At 45.0% G+C, this 17,392-nt stretch overlaps 1 protein-coding gene across 5 annotated transcripts in view; it reads left to right on the top strand.

Annotated features, from left to right (window-relative positions):
- Positions 1 to 17,392, top strand: part of smoc1 (SPARC related modular calcium binding 1) — a 184,954-nt gene that overhangs the window by 63,207 nt on the left and 104,355 nt on the right. For all 5 annotated transcript variants that reach the window (XM_078406264.1, XM_078406266.1, XM_078406263.1 and 2 more), the window contains exon 8: positions 16,251 to 16,440. In XM_078406264.1, coding sequence (XP_078262390.1) covers positions 16,251 to 16,440 — 190 coding nt within the window. The remainder of the gene's footprint in view (positions 1 to 16,250; positions 16,441 to 17,392) is intronic.

Genomic DNA, 17,392 nt, shown 5'->3' with positions numbered 1-17,392 from the left:
CCAACACCCATTGTTGGCATTTGTTTTTGGCCCGCATGTCCCATCTTAGTCTTACACCTCTCCTCCAGCTCTTGTCTCACTTTCCCGTTACTTTTATGAGATTTAACCACCATTGTTGGCTAACCAAAGCTCCAGAATACAATCACAGAAGGACACAAAGTGCTGGAGGTAGGTCAGGCACAAAGTAGGTCAGGCAGCACTCTCTGGAGAACATTTACAGGTGAAGCTTCGGGTCGAGACCCTTCTTCAGACTGAAAAAGGATCTCAACCTGAAAAGTCACCTATCCATGTCCTCCAGAGTTGTTCTCCATAGAGTTCATTTCGGGTTGAAACCCATCTTCAGTCTGAAGAAGGTTCACTACCTGAAACATCACTTATCCATGTTCTCCAGAGGTGCTGCCTGACCTGTTGAGTTACTCCAGCATTTTGTGTCCATTTTTGTTTTAACTGGCATCTACAATTCCTTATTTCTCCATTGTCCAATTAATGGCTTGTAACACCGATCACTTTTCACAGTTCCTTTCTTGAGACGTCCTACCAGTGGCACGCTTCCTGTTGGTCTTTCCAGGCTTTGCATTATCTAACAGTCACCTCATTGTCCTTTAAACCCATGGTCATGTGAGACATGTCGAATTCCTGGGGCTTTGACCTTCACATCAGATACGGTTCTGCGCCTATAAATATCCAGACTTCTGCTCACTATCAGTGTGATCATACGCTTCCACATAGCACCTTCCTGATGAGCATCACCACTTAGAAATCATAAACCCTCAACACACTTTCTCTTTTCGAAGGTTAAGCAGATCTTTGAAAGAGTTTGGGTATTATTTTAATGTGTTCATAATCCACGGCCACACAAAACACTTGAAACACTCCTCAGATAGACACAACGTGCTGGAGTAACTCAATGGGTCAGGGGGCATCTCTGGAGAAAAGGAATAGGTGCCGATTCTCTCTTCAGACTGAGTCAGGTGAGAGGGAAGCTAGAAAATGTACAAAGAACGTGAATGAAAGGTATGAAAAGGACAAATGAAACAGCAATGATGATCAAGGAAAGGTGGTGCTCACTATTGTCCATTGTTGGCTGTGGAGAAGAAGATAACGTGTGGATACAAACAGTGAAACTAAACAGGACGACAATGAAACTAGTGGAACGACTAGGGTGGGGGAGGGATGGAGAGAGAGGGAATGCAAGGATTACTTCAAGTTAGTGAAATCAATTTTTATACCACTGGGTTATAAAAATTCCTGACGAATACCATCGTCGATGGGTTTGCATGCCAATCAAGTGAAAAAGAAAGTGATTATAAAAATAAAATGTTTTTATTCATGCTGATACATTGCTGACCTCTGGAAAGCCCAACATGCTTGAGTACCATTGATATGCACGGCCAGCTCCCACCATTTGAAGGTCCGAATGACTGGATATTCTGATTTGGAGATGCTGGCTGAGGAATGATTAATGTCTTGGATCACATGCCATTCAGAATGGCGCAATGGGATCTTTTACAACTGAAGTGGCAGTCAGACCATCAGTTTAACTTGGAGACACCAGATACTGCAGACTTTGTGTTTTCCTCCGTTTATCTTCTGTTAAGATGACTGCACCCTCTGACTGAGTGTTACACCCTCATTGTGACGCCAGGCAAACGGACTGCATCCTTGTGCTCAAATCTCTGGGTTGGCTCAGGAATCCATGATGTTCTTATTGAGGTGATAGTGTGACCAGGTGAGCCACACCTCACCTCTGGCTAATTTTACAAGTGTAATTCTCACCGAACATGCTCAGTTCAGTCATTGCTGTGAGAGTGTGGGGGGAGGAAGGAACTGTGCTGACCAAGCTCAGGCTCGGCGATTGTTTTACTGAACACCTCCGCTCAGTCCGCCTAAACCTACCTGATCTCCCGGGTGCTAAACACTTTAACTCTTTAACATTTTAACTCCCATTTCCACACCGACATTTCTGTCCTGGGCCTCCTCCATTGTCAGAGTGAGGTCCGGCGCAAATTGGAGGAACAACATCTCATATTTCGCTTGGGTAGCTTACGCCCCAGCGGTATGCATATTGACTTTTCTATCTTCAAGTAACCCTTGCCTTCCCTCTCCCTCTATCCCTCCCCCTTCCCAGTACTTCGACTAGTCTGACTGTCCTTGTTTACTTTTTAATTTGTTTGCTTTGTTACCTTCTGCTAGCAAACAATGATCTATTCTACATTTTCCATCCCCATTGTCTCATTTGCACACCTTACCCTTCCTGATCTCTGTATCTCCCTCTCCCCTGATTCAGTCCGAAGAAGAGTCTCGACCCGAAATGTCACCAATTCCTTCTATCCAGCGATGAGTTAGTCCAGCATTCTGTGTCTATCTGCGCTTTAAGGCCCAGCTTTGTGGGACTCGTAAACAAGCAGTGCGTCAATTTGTCCAATGATGTGTAAATATAACTGTGACAGAAGTGTGAGGGGTCCTTTATTGTATGTGTGTAGCAATTACTGGCTCCAGGATGGAAAAGCTGAGCGATTAAGTCATTATGTCACCTGGCATAGAAAGGTTAGGAAAGTTCTCCTTCTCTCTCCAGGAATCCTTTGGCCCTCTCTCACCATTCCCTTTCTGTGATTCCTGCCATATTCCTGCACTTCACAGTCTGAAGATGGGTCCCGAATCCAAAACGTCACCTATCCAAGTCCTCCAGAAATACTGTGTTTTGTGGGTGTGTTTTTTTTTAGGTTAGGATAAAACCAGGCTAAAAATCACACCAAAAAAACCCTGCTGCTGATTTTAAAGAGCCAGATTGTGAAGGGAATAAACTCCGAATAATCCATGGCCATTGAGGCAGGAGTTTGCTGGTTTCATGAGATTACAAGAGTAAATTCCTTTTATGTAGGAATGAACTGCAATGCTGGTTTAAATCGAAGATAGACGCAAAATGCTGGAGTAACTCAGCGGGTCAGGCAGCATCTCTGGAGAGAAGGAATGGGTGACGTTTCGGGTCGAGACCCTTCTTCCTACTCAATGAGTGATGCTTCGGGTCGAAACCTTTCTTCAGAAGGGTCTCGATCCAAAACGTCACCCATTCCTTCTCTCCAGAGATGCTGCCTGTCCCGCTGAGTTATTACAAAATGACAACATTTTGTGTCCATCAGTAAATTCCTTTTCCCTGGTTTCCATTTTTCTCTTTCTCTTCAAAGGTTGTGTGGAGATTTTGAGACTGGTAAGAAAGCTTCTCTAACTGTGGAAAGGTAACTAGTTATTTCCAGCACCAGAGAACAAGAGAAGATAGCTTAAATGCAGATATCTTCTCAGGAGAAGATACCTTGTTAAACACAAAGTGCTGGAGTAACTCAACGGGTCAGGCAGCATTTCTAGAAGGTATGGACAGGACCCCTTTTCAGCCTGAGGAGGGATCTTGACCCAAAACATTGCTTATCCATTCCATCCACAGATGCTGCCTGACCCGCTGAGTTCCTCCAGTGCTTTGTTTTGACATGCAGGTCTGGAGGTTAATTGGCCTCTGTAAATTGCCCCTAGAGTGTATGAAGTGGATGCGAAAGTGGGATAACATAGAACTGATGTGAACGAGTGATCGATGGTCGTCATGGACTTGGTGGGCCGAAGGGCCTGTTTCCATGCTGAATTTCTAAACTAAAACTAAACTTCAGGGATTGTTATACTTGTGTTGTTTGGAGATGAGGTGAGATGGGTTCTGAATGGAATCAATCAGAACAATAGCAACATGAGATTAGCCATTTCCTTTGTAATCTGATGCATTTACTTAAATTGGCATATGGTGAAGATAATTGCTTTATTTACAGTGAAACACTGTTGGTTATAAAACAACTCTCACAAACTGTTGGCAAACTTGGCAATTACAATCCAACTGGAGGTCATTTTATGGGACCCTTTAAACAGCTTGGATCTTAAAGGAAAACTAATTGGTGCATAAATGCTGGGTAGATAACCAGCCTGTGAACTGCTATAAAAATGATTGAGGTTGTCCCAATCTCAATGTTTACAGCACCAAAAAGAATTTGTAGAACTGCAGGGCAGGTTGCTGCTGCAAATTAATTAAAAACAAACAGCCCACAGTTGGTCAGCTAACCAGAGAGGAGAAAGACTAATGTTTCTAGTCCGATTCCAAAGTAACAAAGTCACATTATTGGGATAGACATAAAGTGCTGGAGTAACTCAGCGGGACAGGCAGCATTTCTGGAGAGAGGGAATCTTTCATTCATTTGTTCTCTATCTCTCTACGTCAATGTCTATACCTCTCATTTCCCTTTCCCCTGACTCTCAGTCTGAAGAAGGGACTCCACCCGAAACGTCACCCATTCCTTCTCTCCAGAGATGCTGCCTGTCCTGCTGAGTTACCCCAGCTCGAAGGGCCGAATGGCCTCCTGCTGCACCTATTGTCTATTGTCTATTGTGTCTATCTTTGGTTTAAACCAGTATCTACCGTTCCTTCCTTCACGTTACCCGGGACTACACTGGGCGCATTAACTAAATACAAGCAGGGCTACGTGTCAGTACAAATGAGGTCCTGCACCAAAGCTTAGCTTTATCTCACGATTTGCACTTGTTGGTCATTGGAATATTCTGTAACTCAGCGGGACAGGCAGCAACTCTGGAGAGAAGGATAACAAACTAAGGATATAGGTTCAAACCTCATCCAGAAACTTGAACACATCACTAAAAATAGTGCCAAGCTTTGTCTCGTCCCCACTTCTTTTCCAGCTTTCTTCCCCTACACCAATCAGTCAGAAGAAGTGTCCCGGCCTGAAACGTCGCCTGTCCATTCCCTCCCCAGCTGCCGCCTGATCTGCTGAGTACCTCCAGCACTTTGTGTTCTCCATCACTAGCGTTAGATCAGCTGGTCTATCTGGCTGTTTGTAGGAGCCTGTTGTGTGCACCGAGGCTGCTGTATACAGAGAGCTCTCAGATGCTGTCATTGCCGACTGCTCCCTGGGTTATGAAAGGGTTGTCATCCTGCGAACCATTCATAACCCACATTTTTCTTAAGTCAGTGAGGAACAAAAGCAGTTCATGGGGAAGATCAAAGTCACGGGGCGGTGAGGAGAGAGCGAACAGGAGTGGGAATCCTGGCCGCCAGCCTACATCAGTGACTCAGTGAGAGAGCTCAGAGCTGCCAGCCGCTGATTCCTGCAGTTCACTCCTACGTATGGATGTCAATGAATCTGCGTTCCTGTAGTATAAGTAAAATAATAGCCCTTGCTCGTGTTACTTGCTCAGCAATTCTAGTCATACGCTATATGTGATGAAAAAGAAATGCAGATGCTGGTTTATACCAAAGATAGAGACATATCTATATAGCAAAGCCTAATGCCGTTGCATTGACAAAAGTGTTTGCCTGCAGAATTAAGCTATGCCTGTTTGTCTTCCAAACTTTGCAAACTTATGACGCGAGTCACATTGTGAACAGTATTTTTGCTAAAACCTGTTTAGACATACAAATGTGAAGTGATTAGAGAGTGCCTAATTGAGGAGTTTAGCAAGAATCGGGTTGCATCGAAGAGGGAGAGGGAGGGAGGCAGAGAGAGAGGGAGGCAGGCCAAGAGAGAGGGAGTGAGGCAGAGAGGGAGGGAGGAAGGCCGAGAGGGAGGGAGGCAGAGAGGGAGGGAGGAAGGCCGAGAGGGAGGGAGGCAGAGAGGGAGGGAGGGAAGCAGAGAGGGAGGGATGCAGAGAGAGAAGGAGGAAGGCAGAGAGCGAGGGAGGAATGCCGAGAGGGAGGGAGGCAGAGAGAGAGGGAGGGAGGAAGGCCGAGAGGGAGGGAGACAGAGAGAGAGGAATAGAAAGAGAGACGGGGAGAGGGAGGGAGAGAGTGACAGAGAAATAGACATAGAGGCGGGAGAAAGCAAAATAAAAGGGGAAAAAAGAGAGTAGAGAGAGTAGAGAAGGGAGGAGGAAGAGAAAAGATAGTGGTGAGGAGGCTGAGAAAGAGTTAACAAAAGGATAGTGTGGACAGGAGGGGAGAATGAATGTGGTGAGAGGTAGAGAGAAGGACGAGGAGGTGAAGGAGAAGGATAAGAGGGAGAGAGATGATAATAAAATGTTGGAGGGAAGGGCAAAGTAGTGTGGAGGAGATGGAGGGTAAAGTGAGGGTGAAGAGAGAATGGGAGCTGGGAAGTGAGGGGGTGGAGGTGGAGAGCACGATTTCATAGCCTTATCTTGTCTTGATGGTATCCATGGCCCGGAGTTGCCTAGATAATTCCATGCATCGCCAATCCCTTTTTTTTAACCTCCTTCAGAAAATATTTCCATCTCTCCACACCCTGCAACCAACAATCCACACATCAAGATCTCTGCCAACCATTGCTCAATCAGCGATGGTTTAAGTGTCTGATGCCACGCTTTGCAGCCTGCTAGGAATTGAAATTCCGTGGCATTAAAGAACCCATTTCCTTTGGAAAGTTTGTGAAGCTAAAGTGCCATTTGGGACTGAGGATGGAAAACTTAATCTTGTTCCAGGTCTAAAATTCACTGGATTAAAAAATCTCCACGTTCTATTTTAGAGAGGCAACAACATACATTAACTTCATCTACACTTCACATTATCTTGGGAAAGCATCCAACAAAAAATCAGGGACCGTTTTCACCCTGGTCATTCCTTCTTCCATCGGATGAAAGATACGAATGCTTAAGCACAGCCTATGAGATTCACAGACTACTGAATGTCCTGTAAACTAGGATGTAGTCCTGATCTCCCAATCTACCCCATTTAGAATCTTGAACTTTCTCTGTACCACTATATTCTGCACTCTGGTATTTTCCCCTTTGGTCTACCTGTTGTACTTGTGTATGGACTGAATGTACTTGTGCATGGTATCATTTGACTGGATAGCATGCAAATAAAGACTATCACTGCATCTTGGTGCATGTGACAATAAACTGATTCCAATACATTGAAAACAAACTGGGACTGAGGATGAATTTTGATCATGCTGGAGAGGTCTCTATTACCCTGCGCATTATCAAATTTGGTAGTAGATCTCCAAGAGTGAATGCTATGAGGACATTTGATAGGAATGCACTGAACTCATTGTTAATTCTTGAAATAAGACAAGTAATGGTTGAGTTCAAAAATGGTGACACAAGATATTGCAGATGCAGTCTGAAGAAGGGTCCCATGTTACAAATGTCACAACTTGCTGCTAATGCCACCCCCACCACCACCTCACGTATCCCATTTTACTCTGGGCTGAGCTACCAGGTCCACAGCCTCCTGGGACTGCCATGTGATTTGGGTCATGTACCTACACTCCAGGTTCTGAATCCTTCATCTATTCCTTCTGCGTGTCTGATGCCCTCCTGGTCACAATCCAGTTGCTGAAGAGGGGTCCCGACCGGAAATGTCACTTATCCATGTCCTCCACAGTGTCTGCCTGATCCATTGAGTTACTCCAGCACTTTGTGTCCTTGTGTGTCAGCCTGCATCTGTAGTTCCTTGTTACCACACAATCCAGTTAAGATCTTCCCAACGGGCTTTCCTGCTGACATTGCCTACTGCTCCCTGAATGTCATACATAGTCTTCATAATTTGTTTGAAGCCCTTTACATTCTTCCTAGCTCTAACCATACCATTATCTCCAGCCCCACAAGCCCATTCCTGGGAACTATCGATGCTCTTCATTCTGGTTCTTTATGTATCTCTGCTTCCCTTTTATTTGTGGAAATGCCATTATCCATAATTTTTCTTTTCATCTTTGTCGTATCCAACTTGAAGGGTTTTGTTCCTTCAAATTTCTCTTTCCATGGTTGCAGCCTGACCTGCTGAATGCTTCCAGCTTTATCTGTTTTTATTTCTACATTTCCAGCATCTGCAGTTGAAACAAAACATTTCATTCCAGCATAAATGCTGCCTCTTTAACAATACTTTTAGTCATCTGTCTTAGTAGCACTGTTTTTTTGGCTTGGTGCTGATTTATTTTTCTGATAATGCACTTGGGAAGCACACTGGGATTTCTGGTCTATATTAAAGACATTGTGTAAAATGTAAGTTGTTAACTTCTGTGACCAAATTTGAACTGTACTTGTCTTGCTTGATAAATTGGACTGCAGGGTATTCTTGACTGAGACGCATGTAATGCATGTGGAATTGTAGTATTAAATAGTTGCCATCCATAAAAATAAATCAGCTAAAATTTATTGCCAACATCAGAGAACTTTATTGCTTGTGATCTGCAACAGGCTGCAGTTTTTCTTTAGGATGGACAAATGCTTGGGAAAAGATGTTTTTGCACAGAAATAGGCCACTAATTTCAAATAACTAATTGAACTTCAACGGTGGAAATACAGCAAATTGGGGTTTTGATCAGTTATTTACAATGTTTAATTGTCATTGTTTTCTGAAAAAAATCATTTGGAAACAGAAAATATAATATTTGGAGGGAGGTTTTGACAGATTCTTGCTAAATTACCTCTATCCCCCCCATATTCATTACTCTAGGTTTGATGTAAAGATGCCAGCGTGCCTGTTGAACTAGATAGCTCTATTGTACAATACAATAGGGCCGCACAGTGCCGCAGCGGTAGAATTGTTGCCTTACAGCACCAGAGACCCGGGTTTGATGCTGTCTATACAGAGTGTGTCTGTTCTCCCCATGACCGCATGGGTTTTCCCTGGGTGCTCCGGTTTCCTCCCACTGCAAAGCCGTACAGATTTGTAAGTTAATTCAGTAAAAATGGCAAATTGTCCCTAGTGTGTAGGATAGTGCTAATGTAGGGCAATTGCTGGTCGGCACCAACTCAGTGTGCCGAAGGGCCTATTTTCGCTCTGTATCTCTAAATCTAAACTAAACACAGGGCAGAATAACTCACGGGGTATCATTTGACAACGCTGGGTTTTTCAGTCTAACTTTACTGAGTGTGTAACCTTTAGCAATGCAAACACATAATGTGATTGAATACCAATCTCACTCCCCACAATAATTATGACTGAACATGCAGTACTTTTTCTGTTAATCAGATCCCACTCTGCAATCTAGCCATTTGCTGCATCTGCGGTTACAGTGAAAAAATCTTTGGGAGATCAATTCCAAGCTCTTTAACGTATCAAAAAAAAAATCCATTTGTTACCACTCTTCCTTTTGTATTATTGAGCCACTGTTTTCCCTCCGATTCTCCTTTGCTTGACTCTTTCGCCTTCTCTCCCACTGATACGTCTCCAACCTTGAATGCAGATACTAATTCTGTATGATAGACAATAGACAATAGGTGCAGGAGGAGGCCATTCGGCCCTTCGAGCCAGCACCGCCATTCAATGTGATCATGGCTGATCATTCTCAATCAGTACCCCGTTCCTGCCTTCTCCCCATACCCCCTGACTCCGCTATCCTTAGGAGCTCTATCCAGCTCTCTCTTGAATGCATTCAGAGAATTGGCCTCCACTGCCTTTTGAGGCAGAGAATTCCACAGATTCACAACTCTCTGACTGAAAAAGTTTTTCCTCATCTCTTCTAAATGGCCTACCCCTTATTCTTAAACTGTGGCCCCTTGTTCTGGACTCCCCCAACATTGGGAACATGTTTCCTGCCTCTAACATGTCCAACCCCTTAATAATCTTATACGTTTCGATAAGGGTTGATAAATCAAAAGCTGGTAAATGGATTTGAGTTACAGAGCAGCACAGTGGCTGCCTTACAGAGTTGACGCCTCACAGTGCTAGAGACCATGGTTCGATCCTGACTACAGGTGATGTCTGTACGGAGTTTGCACGTTCTCCCTGTGACTGCATGGGTTTACTCTAGGTGCTCCGGTTTTGTCTCATATTCCAAAGATGTGCAGTGTAAGTTAATTGGCTTCTGTAAATTGTCCTTTGTGTGCAGGTTAGAACTAATGTATGGGCGATTTCTGGTGTACGTGGACTCAATGGGCCGAAGGGCCGGTTTCCATGCTGTATCTCTAAACTAAACTATAGTTCAGGTATAATGTAGGTCTGACAAGCTGTGCCAAGCCAATCCCGTTGTGTTTCAATGCTGTTGCATCTTCCCCGTGACCATTTTTTTATTCTCCCTAAATTCTCATCAACTCCCCATGGATCCACCGCTGGCCTATAATTTACACCAGCCTATTAATCTACGTTTCATTTGGAGGATGTGGGAGGAAATCAGAGCCCATGGAGGAAAACCATGGAATTGCAAGGAGAACGTGCAAACTCCGCACAGCCAGCTGCTGATTGAATGTTCATCCCATGATATGCTTGGGTTGTGGAGGAGAGAGGAGGGTCTGGGAAAAATTAGGTGTTTCCTTGTAATAAAAAAGAACTGCAGAGGTTGGTTTATACCAACGATAGACACAAAGTGCTGGAGTAACTCAGCAGGTCAGGCAGCATCTCTGGAGAAAATGAACAGGTGATGTTTTGGCTCGGGACCCTTCGTCAGATTGATTGTAGGGTAGGTGAACTGGAAGCTAGAAAAGCTTTATTCCTTTTAGGTTTTTTCTTACACAGTTTGTTGACGTGATTTGGCAACAGAACAGTTTTGAGGCGTAGCCTTGATAGTGGTGAGGGAAGCCTTCCGTGTGAGGTCCTTCCATCAGCCTCAGAAATCTGTCACCACCATGAACTGCAATTGAAGCTACAAAGAGCATGAGATCATCGCTGTCCCAGCTGCACTAACCCTGTGGTGTAGAGGGCGATGCATTGCTCTATTCCCCAACATATTCTCTGCATTCTTTGTGCACGGGTGCATCAATACAGTAGGAAGACCATCGACTCAGTGAAAAAGACCCTTTGTTCTGTCTTCCAGTAGAAGTTGTCCATGACCGTATGTTGCCGATGAATGCCCGTCAAGGCTCACGAGTGTAGGATGTATTCACATAGAGTCATACAGAGAGGAAACGGGCCATTCGGCCCAACTTACCCACGCTGACCATCATGCACTAGTGCCACCCGCCTGTGTTTGGCCCCTATCCCTCTAAATCTGCCCCATCCATGTACCTATCTAAATGTTTCTTAGAATATGTATTCACATGTTCTCACGCAAAGTCTGATGCATGCAAAGGACATTTGGGAGGGGAAGGTTACTGCATAATGCTTCCCCTACTAAGTCTTTGCACACACTGAGTGATGGGCAGCCTGAATGCTCTCTTCATAATGAAAGTTAAAGTACTCACTGTGTAATGTCTGAATGTATTCACTGTTGGTTGTCTTTAGTTCTAAATATATATGCTATATGTTACATGAAACCAAAGTATCTTTATCAAGAATAGGGGTCCTCGGAAAATGTGTGCCATACATTTGCCTTTCAACATTACAATTGCAGTGTCCAAGCATGTATTGACTGCTTTTGGTAGCCACTGTGGAGTTTTAGTTTGGAGATACAGCGGGGAGCAAAGAGGTCCTTCTGTACCGGGCCCTGGTGAGACCGCACCTGGAGTACTGTGTGCAGTTTTGGTCTCCAAATTTGAGGAAGGATATTCTTGCTATGGAGGGCGTGCAGCATAGGTTCACTAGGTTAATTCCCGGAATGGCGGGACTGTCGTATGTTGAAAGGCTGGAGCGATTGGGCTTGTATACACTGGAATTTAGAAGGATGAGGGGGGATCTTATTGAAACATATAAGATAATTAGGGGATTGGACACATTAGAGGCAGGAAACATGTTCCCAATGTTGGGGGAGTCCAGAACAAGGGGCCACAGTTTAAGAATAGGGGTAGGCCATTTAGAACGGAGATGAGGAAGAACTTTTTCAGTCAGAGAGTGGTGAAGGTGTGGAATTCTCTGCCTCAGAAGGCAGTGGAGGCCAGTTCGTTGGATGCTTTCAAGAGAGAGCTGGATAGAGCTCTTAAGGATAGCGGAGTGAGGGGGTATGGGGAGAAGGCAGGAACGGGGTACTGATTGAGAGTGATCAGCCATGATCGCATTGAATGGCGGTGCTGGCTCGAAGGGCTGAATGGCCTACTCCTGCACCTATTGTCTATTGTCTATTGAAATGGGCCCTTCGGCCCACTGAGTCTGTGCCGACCAGCGATCACCCATATACTACACACTGGGGACAATTTACAGAAGCCAATTAAACTACAAACCTGCACAACTTTGCAATATGGGAGGAAACCAGAGCACTCGGTGGAAACAGGAGGAACATACAAACTCTGTGCAGGCAGCACCGGTAGTCAGGATCGAACCTGCGTCTCTGCCGCTGTAAGGCAGCAATTGAACCGCTGCATCACTTTGCCACCGCTTTTCTGTGGTTCTCTATGCTTTAGCACATCAGTCACCTGGAGGATCCAGTGTGAAAACTGCAGACTTTGTGCATTGAAAATCTCTGGTTTTAAATAATGTTTCATTGTTATTGAATTCAGATTGGGTAACACACTGACAGGTGCTCGGCAATTGAATTTCAAGTGCCCAAAAAAGAGTTGAATAAGAACAAGGCTATCCTCTGTTTATCAAAGGGATCGTGTTACTGTCTTAGCCATAGCAACATTCATAGCACAGCATAGCTAGCCTTCTTCCTGAATCACCTTTCCAAATGCCACTGCAGCAAGTCTCCAACCAATCGTTTTCTGTAGAAACAAGGAACTGCAGATGCTGGTTTACCAAGGAAAGACACAAAGTGGAATTCTCTGCCTCAGAAGGCAGTGGAGGCCAATTCTCTGAATGCATTCAAGAGAGAGCTAGATAGAGCTCTTAAGGATAGCGGAGTCAGGGGGGTATGGGGAGAAGACAGGATCGGGGTACTGATTGAGAATGATCAGCCATGATCACATTGAATGGCGGTGTTGGCTCGAAGGGCCGAATGGCCTCCTCCTGCACCTATTGTCTATTGTCTAAAGTGCTGGAGAAACTCAGCGGGTCAGGCAGCTACCTTGGAGAACATGGATAGGAGACGTTTAGGGATCAAGAAAGGGGGGAGAGGTGTCGGAGATACCAGGGAGATTTCAGGTGAATTTGAGGGCAGGGTGGAAATTAGTAGTGAAGTTAACGAAGTCCGTGAATTCTGCAGAGGTGCTGGAGACAGCCCCGATGTCGTCATTGATGTAGTGAGATAGATTTGGAGGACGGTGCCAGTGTTTGTCTGGAACAAGGACAGTTTAACATAACCAACAAAGAATATCTGTCCTGTTAGCGCAGGGATGGGAAAGATCTCTCGCCCTTATCCTGTAAAAGCAGGGCTGCTGTCCAAATGTCCCGATGAACAATTCTCTTCAAGCAACAGCATCAACATCAGATTAGTTCTGTTTCGCTGAGTTTACGCTCAGTCTGCCGTGGCCTACACGGTCTCCCGGTTGCCAAACATTTCAACTCCCCTTTACTTTCCCTTACTGACCTTTCAGTCCTGGGCCTCCTCCACTGTCAGAGTAAGGCCAAGTGCAAATTATAGGAACAACACCTTATATTTTGCCTGGGCAGCTTACAACCCAGCAGTATGAACATTGATTTCTCTAATTTCATGTAACCCCTGCGTTCCCTCTTTCCTCCTCTTCCCCACCCTAGTTGTCCTACTAGTTCCACTGTTCACACCCTTCATTATCACTTCCTTCCCAGGCGACAATGGCCCATTATGGGCTCCACCCTTCCTTGGTCATCTATTGCCGGCCCTGATTTGTTCTGGCCTTTTCCTACCTCCAGTCCCCCCAACCCCCAAGTCCTACATTCAGTCTGAAGAAGGCATCCCGGCCCTTAACATCACCCTGTCCTTCCTCTCCAGGGTAGTTCATGGTGAAGACAGATTTCCAAGGCTGATGGAAGGACCACACAGGGAAGGCTTTCCTCACCCCTGTCAAGGCTACGCCCCAGAATAGTTCTGTTGCCAAATCACGCAAACTGTGCAAGGAAAAAAACTAAAAGGGGATAAAGCTTTTCTTGCTTCCAGTTCCCCTCCCCTACAATCAGTCTGAAGAAGGGTCCTGACCCGAAACGTCACCTGTCCATTTTCTACAGATGCCGACCGACCTGCTGAGTTACCCCAGCACTTTGCCTATCTTCAGATTAGCCACCGTTCACCTCCTTTGTGGGATCTTGCTGTGAGCAGATTGGCATGCAGGAGTGATTTTACTTAGAAAGAGGACATGATAGCTGGTGACTGAGAATAAATCTGGGTAGAGGAAGTTCATTGGAGGCAGACAGTGCTGCTTGGCTAAAGTTCACCTCTCAGTGAGCCCTTGTTGCTTTAACTAGCAATTTAGACAGAAACCATCCCATATTTTAGAAGCACAAAAGGAGTCTGGATTTCTGAACTAATCCTTTTGTTCTGTTAACACAACTTGAATGAGTCCCTCGACTTGTTTTCCTTCTGCCCGTCAAATTAAAAACGCATAATTAATCAGAAATTGGTAAGTAAATAGATCCCCTCCCTGTTTACAACACTTCCTCTGGAAGCTCGCCAAATTCTTTATAAAGGGCACTTTATTTGCAAAAGAGGTGATTTATGTGGATTTTGTTTTTGTGGGTAAGTGTTGTAAACAGCAGAGGTTTAATCACAGCATGTGGAAACTCATTGTGGTAAGAAGAGGGATTGTTTGATTGGAAGTTGTTCCAGGTATGTTACTTGTTGATCTGTGCTGCTCCACATTAAACGATGGGAGCTCACTCTTAATGGTGAAGATTCATAAAATTGCTGCATTTGACCATTATTTGCTTATTAAGCCCACCACAGGAAGTTAATCCTCATAATTAACAGCATAAGTTGCCTTTTAACAGCATAAATGTTTTTAAGGGCTGCTATTCAACAGGTCTTGCCCAGAACAACCTTGTGTGGAGTCTCATTCATAAGCTGTGGATTGCTTTTGGGGAATTATTTCTCTTCTGTCTCCCTGTCCCTTTATCTTTGTCCACTCTTTTATTTCTTCCCATTATTTCTCTTTTTGTTTTGCACCTGTTTTGATGATGCGTTTATCTTGTCTAATTCACCTTCCTTCCCCATTTTCTCTGTCGTTAATCTCCCAGGGCAAAGAAAATAAATTTGCCTCATTATTCATAAAACATAGGACCAGAATTAAGTCATTCAGCCCATTTCGTCTACTTCACCGTTCAATCATGGATGACCTACGTTTCCCTCTCAACCCCACTCACCTGCCTTCTTCCTGTCACCTTTCCTGCCCTTCCCAATCAAAAATTCCCAATCAATCTCTGCCTTAATAAAATATATTTTCTTCACCTCTACAGCCATATGTGACAATGAATTCACAGATACACCACCCTTATCTCTTTATCTTCTGAGGCTGTGCCCTCTGGTTCTACTCTCCCATTACTGGAAACGTTCTTTGCATGTTATCGGAGCCCCAGGTATCTGCATTGATTGCAATATCCTGCACTCCTGATAATGTCACGTGCAAAATGATTTGAAACATGAGTGCCAGAATCGACCGGTCGATTGTTGGTAGGGGTGCACACTGCAAAATGATCTGTTCCACCAAAGTTATGGTTGGGATCTTTATGGGAATGCAGGGAAGCTATTAAAGCATGGAATAGTCTTCACCCTACTATAGTTATTTAACTAGAGGCAACTAAATTTAAGGCAGCTCTTCTCCAAGAAGCCCTTCATGCTTAAATCCATACCCAGCCACCTCCAGTTTAAATTCCATTTGGAATATTTTGGAGGACCAAGAACCAAGAAGCTCCTGATAAAAAGTTTCTAAGTAGCATCATGATAGACACATGATGTTGCAGTAACTCAGCAGGCCAGGCAGCATCTCTGGAGAAAAAGGAATACTGCCGGTGACATTTCGGGTTGAGACCCTTCTGAAGACGAAATGTCACCCAAAACGTCACCTATTCCTTTTCTCCGGAGATGCTGTCTGACCGGCTGAGTTACTCCAGCATTTTGCGTCTATCTTTGGTACAAACCAGCATCTGCAGTTCCTTCGTACACATCTACTTAGTATCATGTTGGCTTTCTCTCAGTCTAGGAAGACAAAACTATTTCCATTATTTACATTAAAAATGTTTGATCGACATTAATGTGAGCAAATTGCACTGCAGCTGAAATGAAGGATCTCCTGTTTCTGCCATTCATTTTTTGATGCTGGACACATTGCAGCAAGTTTCTTGAACTATGTCACTTTATAAATATGGAGAACAATGGACCTGTTTTCTTTCAGGCCCAAAGCACCGTGAGCATGCCAGCGGAAATGTTGTAACCCATTGGAAGGGATAAAAATTAAATTAGTCTGACATGAAAGCTATTTGGCCAAAAGCACTAAAATGGGATTAAGCCCGGCAATTGGGATATGAACTGATTAAAATAAAAATAGAGATTTATGAGTAATTCTCTTCTTTGTCGTCTTCTTCTGAATAGAGAAGCCCTCCTGCGATCAAGAGAGGCAAACGGCTCTGGAGGAAACTCGGCAGTACCCACGAGATGGCATCTTCATTCCAGAGTGTGCAGCGGCAGGGCTCTATAAACCAGTTCAGTGCCACCAGTCGACTGGGTACTGCTGGTGTGTGCTGGTGGACATTGGGCGGCCAATTCCTGGAACTTCTACCAGGTGAGTGAACATTGTATCTGGAGCTGAAGGGGAAGATCCCAGCAATCACGGGAAGGTCTCATTGGTGGCATGCACGGTGATGCAGCAGTAGAGTTGCTGCCTTACAATGCCAGAGATCCGAGTTCGATCCTGACTGCGGGTGCATGGGTCTGATCCTGACTGCGGGTGCATGGGTGACTGCATGGGTTTCCTCCCACACTCCAAAAATGTGCAGGTTTGTAGCTTAATTTGCTTCGGCAAAGATTGAAAAATGTCCCCAGTGTGTAGGATAGTGCTAGTGTACAGGGTGATTGCTGGTGGGTGCGGACTCGGTGGGCCGAAGGGCCTGTTTCTGCACTGTAGAAGAGCTTGTAGAGAGCTGTGGGACAGACGGAACTGCATGGTTTAGTTTGAGCACTGTCTGTGCATCAGCTGATCCAAGACTGCTTAAAATGAACGTGAAATCCCACAATGGGAAGACCAATCCTTACGTCCCTAGAAGATTTATTCACAAAATGCTGGAGTAACTCAGCAGGTCAGGCAGCATCTCGGGAGAGAAGGAATGGGTGACGTTTCGGGTCGAGACCCTTCTTCAGACTGATGTCGGGGGTGGGACAAAGGAAGGATATAGGTGGAGACAGGAAGATAGAGGGAGATCTGGGAAGGAGGAGGGGAAGGGAGGGACAGAGGAGCTATCTGAAGTTGGAGAAGTCGACGTTCATACCACCGGGCCGCAAACTGCCCAGGCGAAATATGAGGTGCTGCTCCTCCAATTTCCGGCGGGCCTCACTATGGCACTGGAGGAGGCCCATGACAGAGAGGTCAGACTGGGAATGGGAGGGGGAGTTGAAGTGCTGGGCCACCGGGAGATCAGTGGCGTTAATGCGGACCGAGCGCAGGTGTTCAGCGAAGCGATCGCCGAGCCTGCGCTTGGTTTCGCCGATATAGATGAGTTGACATCTAGAGCAGCGGA

Source organism: Rhinoraja longicauda, chromosome 10, assembly GCF_053455715.1.
Source record: "Rhinoraja longicauda isolate Sanriku21f chromosome 10, sRhiLon1.1, whole genome shotgun sequence".
NCBI classification, from domain to species: Eukaryota; Metazoa; Chordata; class Chondrichthyes; order Rajiformes; family Arhynchobatidae; genus Rhinoraja; species Rhinoraja longicauda.
This window is presented reverse-complemented; position numbering and strand designations above follow the sequence as displayed.